This window comes from Protopterus annectens, chromosome 12.part0 (assembly GCF_019279795.1).
Source record: "Protopterus annectens isolate FY-2018-M chromosome 12.part0, PAN1.0, whole genome shotgun sequence".
NCBI classification, from domain to species: Eukaryota; Metazoa; Chordata; order Ceratodontiformes; family Protopteridae; genus Protopterus; species Protopterus annectens.
Genome location: NC_056746.1, coordinates 139,211,264 through 139,232,735, shown reverse-complemented (window position 1 = coordinate 139,232,735; position 21,472 = coordinate 139,211,264). Strand labels below are relative to the sequence as shown.

Sequence of the window (21,472 nt, the reverse complement as noted above, 5' to 3'; positions counted from 1 at the left end):
GGCTAGTCTAACTGGATATATGTCCATTTTCAGTAGAGGCCCTGGGAGGAAAAGCTCCACATTAAAACAGATAAACACACAGAGTATTAAGAATTGAGTTACAGAACATTAAACTTCAGATACAGATAGGTTGCTAGATAAAAACAGGTGTTTAAGGTGATTTAGCAAACATTGATGGAACAGAAGAATAGAACAAAAATAAGATAGGATAATCCTTAGTTTTTTTTTTTTTTTTTGCGAACACTGTGGGAAGAAAGTCTTCAGTAGGATATGGGAGATTTCCATCTCAAAGTTATAAGTAATACTTCCAAGAAGAAACAGTTGATTCTGATTGTGGTTCACTCCGTATTAATACGGCTCTTTCAGTATTGTCTCTTATACAACACCACCACCTGCAGCATGTTTCTGCACTTGACATGGAAAGAGGATTGTACATAATTTATATATTTAGCTGCACAGTAAAAATGTTTAGAAGAAGTTCAAATTTTTCTGAAAATTATATTCAAGGTTGTGGGATGGATTTATGAAAGTATTTGTATGTTGGAGATGTATGTAAGCAAAGATGTGTGTCTGCATATAAATGCATAAAAGACAAATGTTCTCAAAGCAACTGTATTTTATGAAGTTGCAATGTCAAAAGCAAGCCGTTTGCAATTATTGTGTTTTATTTCACACTTTTATAGATTGGTATAGTGGGAAGAACAGGAGCGGGTAAATCTTCTCTTACGTTGGCACTGTTTCGAATCATTGAGGCTGCTGAAGGAAAGATTTATATCGATGGAATTAATATTGCACAGTTAGGCCTTCATGCACTCCGATCTAAACTTACTATAATTCCTCAGGTAGGTGAAGCAAGACCTACATCAGTTCTTCCAAATAACGATGGTTTAGAGCTTCTCATCAAATAAATGAGAAACCTTATGCAAGACTTCTACTAAACTACAGGAATGGAGATGTTATGAAACGATTAACTGCAAACATTTGTGTATGCTATGAAGCACTGAGTGCAGATAAATTAATTTGGCCATTTAAAAAGTTATTGCAATTTTCTCATCTACCTGGTATGGATTGTTTGTTTTATAAATAACATTTGCAATGAAGGTTATAAAGCTTTTATTTCTGAAATAGCAAAACTTTGATTATAAGTACTAATTTGTTTGACGGGGAGCAGTATTTAGTGCAAGCATTTATTTCACTTGCATGCTAGGTAGGTCACGCTGTATACTGATGTATTTGCAAGCTGGAAGGAAAAAGTGAAAAATCGTGTGATAAGATTTATTTATTGGCATTTGTTTACTGGGAAAGTCTACTGGGCCCGGAAGCCCATTTTCGGTGGAGGCCCGGGGAGAAAATCTCCATACAGTTAGTGATTAACATTTGCAGACAAGACATTTTAACATATTTGTAAATAACGAGAAAACAATAACAAGACTGATTACAAGAATGTTACAGAGCAAATTCATAGACAATAAGTTTCATAGGTGTTACAAGTATAGGAATCACTAAGAAACAAGATGCTGATTAAATGTTACAGAGCAAATTCATAGACAATACGTTTCCTAGGTGTTACAAGTATAGGAATCACTAAGAAACAAGATGCTGATTAAATGTTAGAGAGCATATTCATAGAGTAGTATGTTTATAGTTGTTACAAATACAAGAAGAAAATAATTTACAATATTTACAAGAAAGTAACATAACTGGAACAGATATAACAGATGGGGGATGGGAGAGAAGGGAGAAATAGAGTGACGAGAGGAGACTGGAAGGAGGAGAGGGGAGGCTTGGACAGTATAGGAGAGAGGGTGAAGGAAGGAAAATGTATGATTAAGGGTAAGTAATATGAAGGCAGAATTAGTGTAATTTGTAGCCTGTGGGTGAGTTTGAGATTTTACAATGTTAGAGTAGACTATAGTCAGTGTATGTGACAATTAGGTCAATTAGGTGATGGCGGAGTATGAAGTGGAGCAGTTACAAATCCATTTGGATAGGTGTAATTCCTTTTTAATTATAGAAGGACTTTGTTGTGAGCGAAATAGTAGGAGGGAGGTTATTCCAGGCTTTGTAATTGTCCTACTGGTAGCTTGGGTTTGTGGACTTGGAGGAGGACTTGGTTTTCAGATCGTAGGAACCTAACAGGGTTATAGAGGCTAACTAAAGAGTTCAGAGTAGGACAGTCTTGGGGCCTGTATTATTAGTTTGTGTGTACCTATAAGCTGTAGGAGAAGTAGGTACTGTGGGAGTTCCAGCCAGTGCAGTAGTCTGAGGGCTAGACAGTGGTGGACAGAGTGGCAATTATTGTTGGCAAAGTTTGCTATCTTGTTATAGCAGGGCTCTAGTTCTGTGAGTAGAGAGGACTGTATATTTAAAAGTAATGGGGTGCCATAGGTTAGTGATGGTAGAAGTAGAAGATAAGATGAGGCTAAAGTTTGGTTGGGAGGGAGATGAATTTATTATGACGGTAGAGTAGCCCACATTTTTGTGGGTTTTACTTGTACATTTTGAATGTAAAGGTCGAATTTGAGGTTTTCATCGATTATTACCCCCAGTAATTTGGTATGGGTTTCTAGCTTGATCTTGGTAGAATCAATTGAAAAGATTTCAAGGTTCTAATAATGGATGTTTTTTTTTTTTTGGGGGGGGGGATATCATAAGTTTGTTTCTTTTTTGGATTTAAGGAGAGATAAGTTTTATGAAGCAATTTTTCAATTGTGGTAAATGCTGCTTGGGTGGATTTCTGTCAGATATCAAGATTTTTAGCCGAGTAGACTATGGTAGAGTTGTCTGCGTACTGGATTAGGGATCCATGTTGAGTAGTATGGTTTAGGTTGTTAATGAAAATATTAAACAGAAGAGGCCCTAGGACAGAACCTTGAGGTACCCCTTTTGGATTGTGCAGATATGAGGAGATGGAGGCATGCCATTTGACAGCATGCTCTCTGTTTGAGAGAGAGCTTTTAAACCAGCTAACAGATTGGGGTGTTGGGCATATAGCATATATCTGGGAGAGGAGGATAGGGTGAGAGATGGTGTCAAATGCTTTAGATAAGTCTAGGAAAATGGTTGACACTATGTTACCTGAATCACGAGCATTGGTGATTTTTATCAGGTAAGGAGATAAGTGCAGTGGATGTGCTATGGCCTGGATGAAACCTGTGTTGTGTAGAGGAAAGGATATTGTTATCCAGTAGGTAAGCTAAGAGTGGTTTCTGTACAAATTTTTCGAGAATTTTAGAGAGAGGAGACAGAATAGCAATGGGACAAAACTTGGAAATATCAGTGGATGGGCCACTTTTGTGTAGTGGTAAGTTTATGGCTTTTTTCTATAGACTGGGGACATATGATTCCTGAAGGGATCTATTTATCAAAATGCTTATGGGGTATGCCACTGAGTTGGCAGTGAGTTTTAGAAATTTGGTGAGAATATTATCTGCTGAATTAGAGCATGGCTTTAGCTTTACCAATAGTTTTTTAATAAAAGAGGTGGTGATGGGTGAGAGATTAAATTGAGGGTGAGAAGTTTGTTGTGTGCAGTTAGATTGAGAAGAGCAAGTGTTGGGGGTGGTAGGGTGGGGTTGAGGGGTGCAGTTTTGGGGTGAGGGGGATGGTGAGGATGTAGAGCTGTTTGGGAGTGGAAGGGAGAAAGCCACTGTAATTTTAGCTATGGTGTCTATGAAATAAGAATTAAAGAGACTGGCTATTTGTTCAGGTTCCATGTCAGGATGTGGGCAGGGGTTGGGTTTAGTATCAGGTGTTAGGTTGTTTATAGAGGACCAGAAGAGTTTGGGGGGGTTTGTTTTGTAGGATTGCGTTGTCCAGAAATAGGACTGTTTGTCTTTGGTCACAAGTTTTTTAACTTGGTTGCAGAGTGCAGAGCTGCTTGTTGTGAGTGAGGTCAGTATTGTTGATAGATTTTTGCCAGCGTTTCCAAGCTCTGTCCCTAACGTATATAATTTCATTGGTGGTTTTTGATAGCCAGGGAGCGTTATTGGATTTGACCCTTTCAGTTCTGGTAGGAGCTATTTTGCCTATAATTTCTAGAAAAGTACTGTTAAAGAATTGTAGATCATTATCTAAGGGGAGAGATTTAAGGGAGTTCCAATTTATGCTTTTCAGGATGGTATTTATGGTGGTGGGGTTACATTTTGAGAGGTTTTGTACTAGTTTGAAGGTATGCGTTTTTGGAATGTGAGGGCAGCAGCGAATGGTAAAGGCTGGGAGATGATCGCTGAAGGAGTTGGGCATAGTGCCTGAGGATATGTACTTGGTTGGATCAGAGACTAATATCCAGTCTAGGATGGATCCTCCATTATTTTTATTATATCTAGTGTTGGTTAAAATACGTTGTGTGAAATGAAACAGATTAATGTGAGAGGTTGAGAGTTTATGGGAGATAGAGGCCCCGTCAATGTTCATGTCCCCAAGAATTATAGTTTTGTTTTTTATGTTATTAGATATCCATGATAGAAACTCTTCTAGAATAGTAATGTTATTTCCAGGAGGGATGTAGATAACTGATATACAAAGCTTTTTAGAGTGATTGATATCCATGAAGGAGGTTATTATTTCAGCATTGAGGAAGCTGGGAATGTGACCTTTATATTAGGATAGGCTGAAGGTGCTGGGGTGGATGATAGTTATGCCACCACCTTTTTTCCTTGTCTGTCTGACCTGATTATGTTGTAATTGGGGGGATGATCTTAGAGCCAGGGATGGATGTTTTAAGCCAAGTTTTTGTGGCTGCAAGGATAATGGTATTATTCTTTGACAGCCAGGCATGTAGTTCAGTAGTTTTATCACAGATACTCTGAAAGTTAATGTTAGTTAGGTGGAGAGATTTGGTATGACTGAGGGTGTTAGGGTATTTTTGAGAGGGGGAAGGAGGTGGACCAGGGTTGGGGTAAATGTTGCCTGATCATGATAGAAGGGAGATGGTATAGGAGAGTTGTAGAATAAGGTAATAAATTTTGGTGTAGAGCTCATGAGTTATGTTGTAGTTTGGAGGGTGAGGGAGTTGTGGATTATCAATGGAATGGAATATATGTAATTTAGTAAAGAGGATGGGGTTAGTGTGATATAGGCTAGGGCCTTTTTCATAATATGAGTTGAGAGTGGAGAAATTGATATGGGTTGGAGAGGTTATAGAGGGATGGAGAGATTGTGAAATGTGTGTGGTAAGTGTAAGTAATAGAAGAAGAAGGGAGATTGATAGTAGAAGTAATGTATGATGTAATATAGGAGCCATGGTGGATGAGAGAAGATGGAGGGGCCATTAGTGTGGAAGTGGGAGAGGGGAGATGCGTCAAAGGAAGGGAAGGTGCCTATTTAAGTATAAATGTAATGAACAGGGGGTGTGTGGGAATGGGGGTAGGGTAGAGGTGCGGGTTGAGCCAGGCCCTGTGAATGAAGGCAAGGAGGTAAGCCAGAAAAAAAAAGCAATCAACTAACCTGCATCAACAGGGCAGAAGTCGTTAGTGTAAAAGATTAATTTAGAATCAGGGAAAAGATAATTTTCATGTATTCCATTTCTACATGTAAGGGGATAGGAGAGAAAAATTATTTAGCGAGGTTATTTTACAGTGTTTACTTGCTGTTGTCCTCAGCTGAGCATTCAACAGTGCGGAACCAGGTAGGCTGTAAGCACTGTGGTAAGACTACTGTCTAGAAACTTATTATAAAATAAAGTTTATTTTAAACAGGCAACCTATTCTGTTAGAATCCAACATACTTAGGTTATTTTTATACTGCCGTTGGTACGGTGATCTTAACTCTCACTAGGCAGGGTGCACCACACAGTGAGAAACTGGGCTGATTAATGATTCCAAAACAATGCAGGGGCAGAGGAATATAACTGAAAAAGAAATGAGAGAAGAAAAGTGGATAAGAAACAATACAAAGAGGGAAGTGTTTAACAAAACATTTCAGCAAAAACAGTAGTAAATAGCCACAACAAAAATAAGGTCAATACATTTCAGTAAAACATGGAAACGGCTTTCAAGGACTTAATTACAAACAAACAAAATAATCACAATAACACTATTCTTTGCAATAGCAGCTTAAGCTTCTTAAAAACAGTTAACAAACTACTTAAACAGTCAACACTTGAGGTATGAGTATTGTACAGATTGAAAAACTCCGTAATTGAGTCAAACAGCTTAAGCCAATTAAAGAAAGGCAAGCCATGTGTGAAAACAGTTGTTAACAAACATTATTGGGAGAGAAATGAAAAACAAAAGTAAGCATGCAGCAACTAAGCATGATCCATTTTATCCTTATCCTATATGGATTACATGTTACGATGCTGCAGATAAATAAGAGCAACACAGTAATACTGTAGAAAATCAAATACTGTGAAAAATACAATAAAAGCAGATAGCTACCGAAGTTTGCACACGGTTGGGATGCTCAACACCGAGGGACTCCAGCTACAGACTGCAGGTTCAAAGATGGCGCCTGAGATTTAGAAAACCTATGGCAGGGCAGGATTGGGTAGTGGGAGAGAAGGGGGGGAGCTATGGAAGTGGGAAAACCAATGGCAAGGATCACTGAACCAGGCCCTGTGAATGAAGGCAAGGAAGTAAGCCAGAAAAAAAAAAAAAAACAATCAACTGACCTGCATCAATAGGGCAGAAGTCTACTAAAGTTTAATTTAGAATCAGGGAGAAGATAATTTACAAGTATTCCATTTCTACATGTAAGGGTATAGGAGAGAAAAATTATTTAGCAAGGGTATTTTACAGTGTTTAATTGCTGTCATCCTCAGCTGAGCGTTCAACAGTGTGGAACCAGGTAGACTGTGAGCACAGTGTTAAGTCTAGCATTTAGAAAATTATTACAAAATAAAGTTTATTTTAAACAGCCAAGCAGTTCTGTTAGAATCCAGCATACTCAGGTTATTCTTCTACTGCCGTTGGTACAGTGGTCTTGGTACAGTGGTCTTAACTTTCAGTAGGCAGGGCGCACCACACAATGAGAAATGGGGCTGATACCAAAACAATACAGGGGCAGAGGAATATAATCAGGTTATTTTTCTACTGCCGTTGGTACAGTGGTCTTAACTCTCAGTAGGCAGGGCATACCATGCAGTGAGAAACGGGGATGATTAATGATACCAAAACAATGCAGGGGCAGATGAATATAATGAGGTTCTCGCACGGTTGGGACGCTCAGCACCGAGGGACTCCAGCTACAGACTACCTAAGATTTACCTAACATTTACTTTGAAATGCTCCACGCCCACTAAATATTTCAAGAATAAAATGCATTCTAGAGTAAACTGTACACTAAGGTTATGAACAGAGAGCTGAAGTTATGACCTGCTTATGAACTTTGATGTATGTTCTTAGGTATACCTCTTATAATGAATTCCGTACAAAGCCAGACATAATAGGTAACCAAGGGCCTAAATCAGGAAGAGATTTTAAAAGCTGCTCTTATGAACTTCGGCAATTGCTAGAATAACAAGTTTTGCATTAGCATACATTTTCATTAACAATTTGGCCGTTCTGAGGAAGCCTGGTATTTTACTAGGTGAAAGCGCTTAACTGGATATTTGATGTGTTTTACAGTGTACCTGCTTTCATTGCATTTTACTGGATTAATTAAACATACTTTGAATCTACTGTCCTGCTTGCCTTGGATTTGTTCTAAACTGCAGCAACTGCTTGCTACAGTTTGCTACAGAATTTTTTTTTTAGCTAAAACCTGGGGCTGTAGTGCACCATGCAGCCAGACTGGGTATAAACTATAGTAACTGATATTTACAGCAAGCAGTTTGCTACAGTTTAAACAGAAGTAAAAAAAATAAATAAATAAAATATGAGTGTCATAGTGCTCTGTGCAGGAAGGTTATAACCTGTATCATCTGTTTCCTGTGGTTTAAAAATAATTTTTATTTTTTTAAACTAAGACATAAGCGCTGAATCACTCCATGCAGGCAGGTGTAAACTGTAGCAACTGTTTGCTACAGTTTAAAAGAAAAAATGGTTCCTTAAATAAAATATGCTAAAGGAAGGTTAGGGTCAGGACACAGAAATTGAACCTGAATGGCTGTGGCAGGAGGGAGGTTGCATGTATCATGTATCTGGCCACCTGGTTGGTGAGCCAGTAGAAGGAAAGGACGTTTTTTTTTTGGACGAGTGGTTGATCAGTTACGGCTTATTACAGCTGCCTTTTTTTTTTGCTGTACACTTGGCGAGCTTGGGGGTTGTGCTGGTTCATAGTACTAGCCCAGGCTGCATTGCTAACTGAACCAGCTATATATGTGGTACTGGGTTGCTTTCCATAACTAATGCAATCCATCCTCAACCCCTTAAACCTAATGCAATATGCTTGAGATATTAATAGTTGTTTGCTGGTAATTATGAAGATATATAGCACTTCTATATATACATTAATATTTCCAAAGCCAGCAGACTTAAAACTAGGCCATAACATCAGATGAAGCCTCGGATGATGATAAAGAAAATTACTTTTGACGCTTACACTGTAAGTTGTTGGTATAAGACACATTAGAAGTGTTACTTGTCCTATTAATTACTCAGAAAGGGATAACTTGTCATATTTCCCTAGATATTTCATTAAACAGGTAATAAGAAATGCATTGCTGTCATGTAAAAACTTATATTGGTAGCTGTTTTGTTTAGGAATCTTATGTCTAGGCTGAGCATTTTCTAAGATGCTAAAAGTCGTTAGTGAAAATTTAGAGACAGAGATCAGTCTGGAGTTTCTGCATTATAAGTTCAGAGTACTGATGTACAGACCACAAATGCAATGACTTTTATTGTTGTACAAAAATGTTTTTGCTGAGCATATTACTGCTTGCACCTTTTAATAGCACTTGCTTTTCACAACATATTTACATTTGTTTGACCCCTGTTCTTTAATTTGATTTTTCAGAAAATGCTCAGGAATTTAAGGATATGTGTAGGCTGCTTGAAGTGTCATATTCCACAGCTACTAGGTATAAATTAGCATAAAGTGAGAGTGGAAAGTTCATAGGTTCATAGGTTCATACTAGGCTATCTGCCCTAGGGCATTTATAAGCCTAGCCAGAATGTGTTTGGCTTTCACCACCCATTTTAAATTTATTTTGCTATGCCCTTTTTCGAGGTTAGTATACTGTGCCTCTGTCTAACAGTGACACAGAAGTGATACCCAGGGTAAACCTATGATCTCCCATCCACTCATCAAGATTCCTCTTGAAGAGAGTCAGTGAGGGACTCTGCCTAACCTGGACTGGGATTTTATTCCAGAGTGAAGGGAGCCTCTGGGTTATGGATCTGTCCCTCCAGCATGTCCTATTTATTTCAGTGCTGAGGTTCAAGTCTCTCGAAGAGCTCGATGGGATTTGATTTTCTGAGGTGCAGCATGTCCATTAATTCGGTTGGACATGGCTTTATACGTCAGGCACAGATCGCCTCTGAACAGGCGGTATGCCACTGAGTAGAGCTGGAGTTTCTTTAACCGGGCAGCATATGGCATCTGTTTGAGCCCTTTCATCCTCTTGGTGAGGTACTTTTGGGGTCTTTCCAGTTGCTGCAGGTGTCTGGTAAGGTATATCCCAAAAGGGGCATTGTACTCAATTATGGGCCTGATGAGGGATGAGTAAAGAGGCACGATGACCTCCCCTGATCTAGATGCAAATCCCTTCATGATTAGGTGGGCTATATAAAATGTTTTTCTAACCACTTTGGCCACGTGGTTTTCAAATGAGAGATTGCTATCAACTTGGGTCCCCAGGTCCCTAATTACTTCTTCTGTACGTAATGGATTACCACCTATGTGGTAATTTGTGGGCACTTTGTTTTTGCCAAAGGGATGACTATACACTTTTGGCATTTAGCTTGAGGCCATGGCTCTGGCACCAGTTGTCTGTTTCTATGAGGCCCTTTTGGAGGATGCTTGTGTCGGCTGGAGAGTCGATTATGGCGCCCAGTTTGCAGTCATCTGCGAACTTGGTCAGCCACAGTCCTTCCGTGTTGGCCTGTACCTCCGAGAAATATATACCGAACAAGAGGTCCCAGGACTGAGCCTTGTGGGACACCACTTGTAACTGGTTTGGAGTCTGACATGGCTCCAGCAATTCTAACCATGTGGGTGCTGTCCTTGAGCCAGTTTGCAATCCATCTAGTGACATAGGGGTTTATATTTAAGCTGGTGAGCTTATCTATAATGCCCGAGTGGGGTATTGGCTTTTGCGAGGTCCAGGTAGGCTGTGTGGACCACCTTCCCTCACAATGGCCTTGGTGACTGTTTCAAAGAAATCAACCAGGTTTAAGAGGCAGGATCTGCCCTTAACAAAGCCGAACTGGGTAGGATCCAGTGTCTGTAGGTCCCCAATATCTTTATTTATGAGGTCCATGATGATCCTTTCCATAGCTTTGCAGACCAAGCTAGTCAGTCTTATGGGGCGATAGTTTCCAGGATCCGTTGAGGCACCACCTTTATGGAGAGGGACCACTGTTGCTGTACGCCACTCTTTGGGCACATATCCTGTAGTAAGGCTGAGATTGAACAGTAGTTTTATGTTTGGGTTTAGCTCTTCTTGGAGTTCATGTAGGACACAGCCTGGGACACCGTCTGGTCCCATTGATGCTGTGTTTTTTGCTTTGGAGAGGGCGGCTCTTACCTGAGCATCTGAGATGTCAGGGGCAGCACTCTGCTGGGATAGATATTTGCCCTTTGGTGGGGAGAAGTTTGCGCTGAACCTGTCAGCTAGGATGTTGGCAATGTCTGTGGGTTCAGTGTATTTTTTGTTGTTTTGGTCTAATTCTGAGCATATCTGGTAATTACCACCCAGGTTCCTAACATAACTAAAGAAAGCCTTGTGATTATCCTTAGTGTCCTGTGCAATGTTTCTCTCAAAGCTGGCCTTAGACAATTTTATGAGTGCCCGCAGTTTTTTGCTAATACTGATCAGTGATGCCTTCCCTTTTTGGGATTTTGCTCTATCATTTAGTAGCTTTCTCCTTCTATTGTATAGTTTGTTTATGGCTGGGGTCCACCAGACAGGACGTCTGCCTTTGGAGGATTGGGTCTTGGTTTTATTTGGGATCGCATGATCCATGCATTCCTGAAGGTGTTCATAGAATGCGTTTATAAAGGATTCTGCGGTCTGGAACATTTTCCACAGGCCGGGGCTTTGAAGGATTCCACCTCGGTTTTGAGGAGGAAATTTGCTTTAGAGAAGTTTTTCACTGTGGTTTTCTGGGCAGGGGGTGGGGTCGGGATGTGAATATCCAGTGAGATTAGTTTATGGTCTGATCTTACCAGTGAGAATACACTTTTGGTCTGGAGCATAGAGTCCCCATGTTGGTGATGATCAGGTCCAGTATGTTTTCCCCTCTTGTGGGAGTGGTAACAAGTTGTTCCATAGCATTTGAGTTTATAAATTCTAGGAACCTTTGGGCTAGGGTGGTGAGTATTAGTGTGGGAAAAGGTTATGTGAAGTAAGTAAGTACACTTCAGATATGTGTTCTGTGAAGCCCTGACTCCAGCCCTAGTGACCCAGGTTTGAGTAGTTAACCTCGAACTATTAGGGGCTCTTACTGGAAATCTGCACTGTATTTCACAGCACTGGTACTCACATTGTTACCTTTGTCCCTTCACTCTGTATCCTTATGACTGTGAGTACGGTGTATGAAAAGAGCCACTTGAGGGAGGAGTCTTGGAGAGTATTCAGGGGCAGTCAGGCCAACATATAGTGCTCACATGAGGTTAATGCATAGGTGTTACAGCAAGGACCATAGCAATGTAGAGCAAAGGTAGAAAGAAGACAAGATGAGTGCTGGTGGTGGGAATCACAGTATAGATTTTGACAGATGGTCAGGGTTGAGGGAGATTACAGATCTATGTGGAAAGGTAATACTGAGCTAAGGAAAATATATAGTACAGAGATTTAACTGATTTTGACATTTCTTTTTCCTTTCAGGAGCATGTGAGGGATGTACCCTTTTTCTTCTGACCACTTCTTGCCTTGGAAGTACCTGCTTTTCCCTCAGCACTGCCGATCATTCCCTTTGCTATGCACTTTATCCAATCATATTTAACCACTGTCATGGTAACCCAAGTTATTTTTGCAGTTTGAAAGAGTTTACATCTGCCCCACACTAAAGATGTTTAATGTTCTCTCAGCCCACAGTGACCATTGTTGTCCATTGTATTCCATTCTTATAATTTGAACATAGAACCTCCTCCCCTCCAGACTCCATTGCCTTTTTTTTTGCGTAGACTCCTGAATCACCCTACTAGCATAACCCTGTAGTTCAGTGGACCAATCGACTCATTCCACTTCCTTCTTAACCACCCCCGCACCTTTGAGGCATATCTGTCACTACAAAACTAAGGAGGTCTGGCTGCCCCTTACTCTTCTTCCTTTCTAATATTGGGCTGTCCCCTCTATACCTAGGACTATGTCCACTGCACACAAAATCCTCAGAAGTGCTCCACACTACTCCTACTCAGTCATCCTTCAGAAACTTACTAGTGTCTCATAACATGCAACAATCACAAATTCTCCATTAAACTAATGAGAATTTCCCTTTGTCTAACAATCAGCTCCCACTTGGCCCCATCAATGTCCCTCTTCATTTTTCTGCCAAGTTTCATTAATATATGGATAAACATGAATTCCTTGGTATTTAACTACCTTTGCTAGTATTTGTTAATCCGCCTGCAACTTATGTTGCTTCCCAGTAGGTTTAATCCCCTATTTCTTTGGTGCATCTCTAAACTACAAACTTTCGTAAACCATTTGCCCTCTTTTATCATGACCTTCAGTGATCCCCATAACCTTAAATAATGTTAGCCATCTGCAAACAAGCAGTAGTGGTCTTCCATTTGCCCTTTCCCATATTACCCCATTACCCTTTCTGTCACCACCTCAATCCTATGTATAAATGGATACAAGAAGTGGAAGAGACTTTGACATACAGTTCTTTGCTGTGTGACATCTCATTTATTGACATTCACATAGTTCTTCATTTATAGCCTTTGCTCTCTTGTAATCATGGTGCTGCGGTAGCGTTGTCGCCTCACAGTAAGACATTGTCCTGTTTGATTCTCAGCTAGAGCGTCTTCTGTGTGGAGACATGCGTGAATGGGCATACCTTCATTGAAGGTTGTGCGTCAGGGCCGGCAACTCGGCACGTAAAAATCTACTGCCAATCATTAGCGGACCAGAGTTCCGCTGTGGCGGCCCCTAACCGGGAAAAGCCAAAAGACAACAACTATCTTGTAATCATAATGCAAAAATCTGTCTGTACCAACACCCTGTACAAAATGCCACTTTAACCATGCCAAATGCTTTTTATGTTAAAATTGTTCCACTCCCTACCCATTCTTATTCTTTATTCCATGAACTCCAAAAGCGGCCTCCAATGGTCCCACTTATTAATGAGCCCCAGACAAAATTCCACTTTTGTGCTGTAGTTCATCAGTCACTCCTTCTGTCTTGTACACCATCACCATTTCTAAAATTTTTGTATCTGCATTGATCAATGAGATTGATTGATTCCTTGTGTACTCTTCCTCCTGTCTTCAGGAACACCGGTTACCATCAGCCTCCTGATTCACACTGATTGTTCTTCCTCTTCAGTTTCAGATTAGACATCTCACTTGCCTATCTTATCACTTCATGCAAACACTTTATAAAAGTACAAGGGGAACTTATTTTCCTCCTCCAGGTGGTGGTACGTAAGGATTTCCATGCTAATTATCTCCTTCTCCATCTTATCTTTCTATGCCAATAATTCTTTTTAATCTGCACATAATTAATATCTTTGTTTTTCTGTAGGGAGGAATATAGGCTCATAGGTGATTTTTGGACTAACAGCCTAGAGGGCCTTTTTAAGCTTAACCATGCTTCCAGAATATATTTGACAAGTTTTAATGCCGCTCTTTTTATTATGGGTATAACTTGGGTATATTTAGCTGAGCATTTACAAGCTTTCATTTTCCAATGTGGACATAGGTAGCAGACCAGGGGTAGTTTACGATTTCCCATCCACTGATCTAAGTTGCGCCCTAAATAAATGCAGGTAGGAACTCTGCTTCACATGACAGGAAGCCTCTTCCAGAGAAATGCCACACCTGTTCCTCCAACGTGTCCTATTTGTGTTGCAAGTGAGGTTTGGATTCCCTAGACTGGGTGTTTTTAATGCCATTTGTTTTTCAGATTTTCAGTAAGTCCATTAGGGCTGAATCAGAGGATGCTTTAAAGGCCAGCATAGATCACCTCTCAGCAGTCTGTAGGAGACAGAGTACAAGGATAAGGCTTTGAGGCAGTCTGCATACAACATGTTGTCTTACACCTTGTATTCTTTTTGTGAGGAACAAATGTGGATGCTACAGTTGCATATGCCTGTTCAGGTACATACTGAAAGGGATATTGTACTCAGTCAGTGGTCTAATGAGGACTAAGTACAACAGAACAACGACATCTTTGGACTTAGATGCCATAGCCTTGCTTATAACTTGCACAGCATAGAATGATTTCCTTACAAAGTAGACACATTATGGTCAAAGGCCAAGTAACTTTCTACATGTGTTCCCAAATACCTGACCACTGGGTCATTTCTTAGAGGTATATTATCAATACTGTAATTTATGGGGGTGGTTGCCTTTCCTAAAGAAAGTATGGATCCCTGGTTACAGGGTGAGTAGTACCAAGGGATTCTGTGCTCCACTTTTTGTGACCACTGTGAGGGGGAACAGATTTGCTAGGTTGCTAGTTGGGTAAGAAGTACAATCTTAGTCTAATCTCATGGAGATCACCTTCTTCATGCAAACAGTGCCTCATGCACTTTTTCTCACCATGAGCAAAACAGTAGCATTAATCCAAAGCTGGCCCCTGTGAAGCAAATTTCAGGTGTTTCTGTGATTAGTAATCATTAGGGAGTTCTGGGTATAATGTCCATCTGCTCCATCTATCACCAGGGGCAAAATTGAAGCACTAATCTCAAGCTGATGCCTAAAAAGCAGTTTGCAGGCTTTCCAGTAACTGGTTAGTCTAGTCCCAGATGTTACAGATTTTAATAGTAAACTAGAAAGGAGGAATTAATACACTGAATATTGCAGTGTGTACTGACTGTAGGGTAATATGAAAGCATGGGTAATTCAGGCTTTAAGAGCCTAAGAGGAGAGGCTTCCCAGTTTGATCTTTCAGTGACCAGTAGAATGGCTAAATGAAATGAGCTGTGAAGGAGCTTCTAAAGCTAAATTTACAGTAAGGCCAGGCCACTTAAAAGCCACCAAGTTTAAAAGCACTAGCAGGAACTGGGCAGGTAGGTGGGAAAGCCTTCAGGTGAACAGATTTTTCAAAGCAGAAAATAAAATGCATAAACAGCAGGCAGTACAGAATGATGTGGGTTCCAATTAAAATGAGAGATCAGGTTCTTTTGGGACAATATTTATTGACATTTGTTAACCGGGTTGGTCCAGCTGGGCTTGTGGCCCATTTTCAGTGGAGACCCAAGGAGAAATATAATTATGTAACAGAGGTAATTCCTTTGTTTTGATCCAGGCTTGGTGTGTATAATTATGTTGCAGAGGTAATTCCTTTGTTTGATGCAGGCTTGGTGTGTATAATTATGTAGCCGAGTTAATTCCTTTGTTTGATCCAGGCTTGGTGTGTATAATTATGTAACAGAGGTAATTCCTTTGTTTGATCCAGGCTTGGTGTGTATAATTATGTAGCAGAGGTAATTCCTTTGTTTTGATCCAGGCTTGGTGTTCCAGACTTGATGGGTATAATTATGTAACAGAGGTAATTCCTTTGTTTGATCCAGGCTTGGTGTGCATAATTATGTAACAGAGGTAATTCCTCTGTTTGATCCAGGCTTGGTGTGTATAATTATGTAGCAGAGGTAATTCCTTTGTTTGATCCAGGCTTGGTGTGTATAATTATGTGTAACAGAGGTAATTCCTTTGTTTGATCCAGGCTTGGTGTGAATAATTATGTAGCAGAGGTAATTCCTTTGTTTTGATCCAGGCTTGGTGTATATAATTATGTAACAGAGGTAATTCCTTTGTTTGATCCAGGCTTGGTGTGTATAATTATGTAGCAGAGGTAATTCCTTTGTTTGATCAAGGCTTGGTGTGTATAATTATGTAGCAGAGGTAATTCCTTTGTTTTGATCCAGGCTTGGTGTGCATAATTATGTAACAGAGGTAATTCCTTTGTTTGATCCAGGCTTGGTGTGCATAATTATGTAGCACAGGTAATTCCTTTGTTTTGATCCAGGCTTTCCAAGCTCTATCTCTTTTTAGCATAAGACACAAGCATAAAGTAGTATCAAACAAGTACAAATAAAGTGATGCAAAAATGATCAAAATAAACAACAACGGACCAGTCTGCAACAGATAGATAAAGGATATATGTAAACAGATGTAAAGATCAACTTTATTATGTAAAAAAATTTTGCCCTGAATCTAACATCCCCAGATAATCACATACTATCCTAGCTGACTTGTGCAAGCCTGCTGAGTTTCACACACTGTCCTACTGCTCTGCAAATTGGTTATTAGGTGTCCAATAGTAATATTATTAACCATTCTTCTTATTATTTTTTCTTCGCAACAGCATAGCACAATTCTTATTCCTTTATGGTACTATTGCCTGATTGAAACAGAGGTGAATCCCATGTCTCTCTGTGCTGCTACACACAGCCAGTTGCTGATTGGCTGTTTATGCTGACTGCCTTCTAGTTGGTCTCCTTTCCTTATCATCTAGTGTTAGAACAAGTTTATTGGTTGTCTCATGAATGCATGCAGACCGTGTCACTGAGTGCAGCCAGTAGTCACTACTCCTGCTACTCCTCATTGGCTTTAGCCATGAGCAGTCATCTTCCTGTGACTAAGGCCTGCAGTTCTTACATAAACAGTATCCATGTGCCCTGTTCCTGCACTGACTGTAGCCATGTTTGCTGTAATGTGCACTGACTGGTAGCAGTGGCTACTTCACTGACTGTAGCCAGATACATTGTTCTAGTTCTGTGGACACTATACCTGCAACAACTCTTCCAGATTTTCTGTCTGGCTCATTTTGCAACTTGATAGAGAGGCATGAACCATCAATGGTGTCTGGGATTTAGGCTGCTGTATTAACAATCCTCAGTTTCCTTAATACGGAATCATCATAGGTGGACACGCTATACTTTTGAGTGAGCCTTCACCAAAGATCTGCACAGTGATCATGATATAATTTCCTGTAATAATAGTACCTTTTCCTTTGCACTGCGGCATCCTATTGAGACCCGGCATCGACAGTGGCACATTGTTTAACTGCCTTTGGATAACAAATTAACTTCAAGATGTGGAGAGGTTTTGGCATCAAAAGCTTCTCCATCTATATCCCTAAATATAAACAAGTGCCTGTTCATACCTTACACCTCCTTACTCCACCTTCTTCACTCACTTCCGTAGTTTAATCAATTTCTCTCCCCGTTTTTCTCCCCTGGCCCTCTATTTTAATATGCCATAATCCTGTTTTTTTCCCTCCCACTTCATATTGCAATCCCTAACTCACCTTTAATTTCTCTAAACTGGGTAAAGTTTCTCTAAATATTAAATCATTGCCATATAAGTTGTATCTATTCTTAACCATAGTGTTCATATTTTGGACTAGTTATTTAAACTATAGATGTTTTTGTATTATTTTTGAAGATTGTGAAATTATTGTTCGTAAAATGTTTTTGTAACACTTTGGAACTTTTCTCCCAGGCATTCAGGAAAATGGGCATCTGCTCAGTCAGACTTTCCATTAATCAGATGTCAATAAAATATAAAAGGCAGATCAAGATACAGGCATTCAAAGTATTATTTAATGAATGCATATTCAATTTAGTTTTACCAAATTGTCACTATAACCTCTGGCAGAATATACTTTTTTTTTTGTGGCTGGCATGTACTTAAGCCAAAAATTAAACGTTTTTTGTAACCAACCCTTCAAGTGCTCTCTGCTGTTTTATGTGATTGAATTTTATAATATCAATTTTTTCTAATTTTAAAATTAATGAAAATTTTCTTTTTAGGATCCTGTATTATTTTCTGGATCCTTGCGCATGAACTTGGATCCATTTGATAAGTACTCTGATGGTCAAATCTGGCAAGCCTTGAAATTGGCTCATTTGCAGAACTTTGTATCCAGCCTTCCAGAAAAGCTGCACCACAAATGCTCGGAAGGTGGAGAGAATCTCAGGTAATGGAAACATACTGCAAAGTACAGTGTTCCTTGGATTTTGTTATGGAAGAATTGTAGATCATTGAAATGCCAGCCAGACTGAAGCATTGGTCAGACTGACTCTTAAGCATTTAAATATAGCTAATGTATTCAAGTGAGAAGTTGGATTTTAAACCCTGGGACTGTTGTAATTAACATGTTATGTAGTACAGTTAGGTAATAGGCATTTATTTATTTATTTAGTTTAAACATTTATAAACACAGATATTGAAGCAGATACATCTGGACTCTTTACTGTTACTACCACACAAGATCAATTGTAAAACGTAGAAAAATAATGATTGCATAGTACATAAAAGGTAATTGCTATAAAAATGTTAAACTAATTTAGCATTAAGTAGAAAGTCTAGTTTGACATACAGTAGTCTGATTTCTACAATTAGTAGAAATTAATTGTATCACAAAACAGACCTCATAGGAATGATGCAAGTTGATTCCATGAATGAATTTCCAACAAGGGAGATACAATGAAAAAAAACATTTTCTGACATTCTTATAACAACAAACTGTTTTTTGTAGGACAGCAAATGCCCTGCATCTCTCCGTGTGATTGGGGATACACTTCACACTACCTAAACATGCATATAAAAATTCCACAGTCATACACCAGTGGGAAAAATTACATACATTGAGAAAAAAAGTTATTAAAAGGATCTACCCATTCAGAAAGGCTTAGAAAAAGCAAAGAAAGTTATTAAAAAATATATCAGTAGTAATACCGGGAGAACCCTAAGTCGTCCTTCGACAAGAGTTTTTAGTACAACTTTCAAGTGAAGATTGCCATGGCATGTTCAGTGGTAAATGGAAAAGTTCCATATTTTATACTGTTCAGTCAAAACCCAGCTTATGATAACTAGCATTTTTTTAATTAATACGAGAACAGGTGGTTATTTTTAATTCTAGTAATATTAAACTAAACTTTATTTAACGCATATCAAAACACTACAACATTTCCATGCATGAACATCACTGTGCAGTCAACTCTAATAATATCCTAGATCTTACGCTCTAGCATGTGGTAAACCCCAGTACCCATCACACAGTCAGGATATCCCCATTATTACTCATTAATTAGATATTGTAACCCCAACATCCATTCATTCAGCTGTATCTGCCTGTCCTTAAGAATAAATAATGTGTCTTCATCAGCAGCAGCCAGCCTGCTTACATCCTGTGATTTCCGACATTTAGTGCTATAATTGTTTTGGCAAACAGCACTATTAACCAAAGTAAAATTTCTTTATAGGGTGGCTTCTCCCTTTGATTTTCCAAACATAAGAAATAGGTCTCTGGGGTCACTGCTGTGTCCTGCTGAAATACATCTATAGCAAAATGTTGCAGATCTTAAATCCCTTCAACTCTGAGCATAACACGAAAATGTGGATCCAGCCCCTGCCCCCCCGAGCAGCCACAGGGATCATCTCCATTTGCCTGCCAGGGGTACAAAATATTTACAAACACAACACTATTCAAATATTCCAAAACTTGTGTCTTTTGTTGAATTACTTAGTCATAAGACAAATTTGAAGCCATCCCTGTGAACGCCTTGGTAATGAAAGTTCTAAGCCTATCCCATCCCATTTTTACAACTAATAGAGTTCAGCTTTCAAAGAGTATATGACTCTGTGCACCCTCAAAAGTAGCAATCTTAAACCCAAATGTTTTCCTTTACCTTAGTCCACCATTTCTAAGATCAAGTCTCCCTTTGAATTGTCTCTGCATCTAATAGGCCTAGCTTTGTATGCCAATTAGTAGTATTTCAAAAGATCTCCTTGTGCCAGTTGAAATCCTTGCTGTACTATGGAGCAAGTTAACACCCCACCCCCACTTTAGGTGATCAAAGGACTTCAGTCTTGTATGCCTGTTTTTACACTGGTAAAACTTTATTTTATTGGTTATATAAAATACTGTCCCTCCAAATAGCAATGTATCTGAGATCCTTGACTTTGCACTACTTTGTATTTACTATGCGCTAACCAAGTGTGCCAAGAATTCTTCAATATTCAATTAATTTCAAAATTTAAGCCATTTAATATAGGGGCACATTTTGCAAAAGAAACCCTCCCCCATAACAGGTCAGCTGTTGACATGAATCTGGATTTATCAACTAACGCTTGTTTCCAACTAGCTTCACATAAACTAACATGGCAATTTATAAAAAAAGAGATAGCCAAATGTCAAAAGATAAGATGGTATGTCTTATACTACAAGCCCTCCAAATTTGGTTCAGAAGATTACTTTATTCTATGACATCCTATGACTATGTCTATTTGTGTTCCAAAAGAAAGTCTGCCATCCAGTCCTTCAAGTGTTTGGAATATCAAGCCAAAAGTACTGCTCCAAGCAGTACTTCTGTATCCAGACTCACTGGTCTAATTCCAAGGTCAGTGTTTTCCAGTTTTAGAACATATTTCCTGCTTTTAGTAAACACTGCATCACAGGAATAATACAGAAACTCTGCTGTGTCGGATGCAAGCTGTATTCCCAAGTATGGATATGCTTCTTTCAGTTTCTGACACAGACTATAACCTACAAGAAAATATGGTCAGGACAGTAGTAAAGCTGAAACTGTAGGCAGGTGCACAAATCCAATAAATACAACTCCAGACAAACGCCAGATAGTTTAATAAAACAACAAAGCTTTCGGATTACAAATCCTTCTAACACTGATGAAGGATTTGTAATCCAAAAGCTTTGTTGTTTTATTAAAGTATCTGGCGTTTGCCTGGAGTTGTATTTATTGGATTCGTACAGACTATAACCTAGCAACATTGGGAATTTGCTACAAATAGGTATCAGACCACCTCATTGCTATGTTGAAAGAGTTCCTGTGTATGAGAACCTTTAAGGTTTTGGGATCAGCAACTTCTATAGACAACACAGTTCTGACTGAAGTCCTTCAGGGTAGCACCACAACATCTTTCCCTATTAATACTTTTTTTTTATCTTCACTGTCTCTCATTATTATTATAATATGCTGATGGCATGGTTATCTGTAGGTCCAGTCTAAATTTCTCTGGATTACAAAATAATTTCAGGAAGGCCCATTGGCGCACTACAAAAAAAAAACTTAACTTGAATAAAACTAAATGTTTGATTTTTTTTTAATCACCAAAAAGTACAGAAAGCCCTAAAAGACTAAACATCATGGACCAGAACAACCTCCCTATAGTAGCCAAGTCTGCCTTCAATTATCTTGACATACGGCTAGACCAGACCTTGAACTTTTAA

The 21,472-nt window shown here is 39.2% G+C and overlaps 1 protein-coding gene across 1 annotated transcript in view; it reads left to right on the top strand.

Annotated features, from left to right (window-relative positions):
* LOC122816399 (multidrug resistance-associated protein 1-like) overlaps positions 1 to 21,472 on the top strand; it is an 827,783-nt gene that overhangs the window by 789,495 nt on the left and 16,816 nt on the right. The window contains exons 27-28 of the mRNA XM_044089157.1: positions 684 to 842; positions 18,033 to 18,199. Coding sequence (XP_043945092.1) covers positions 684 to 842; positions 18,033 to 18,199 — 326 coding nt within the window. The remainder of the gene's footprint in view (positions 1 to 683; positions 843 to 18,032; positions 18,200 to 21,472) is intronic.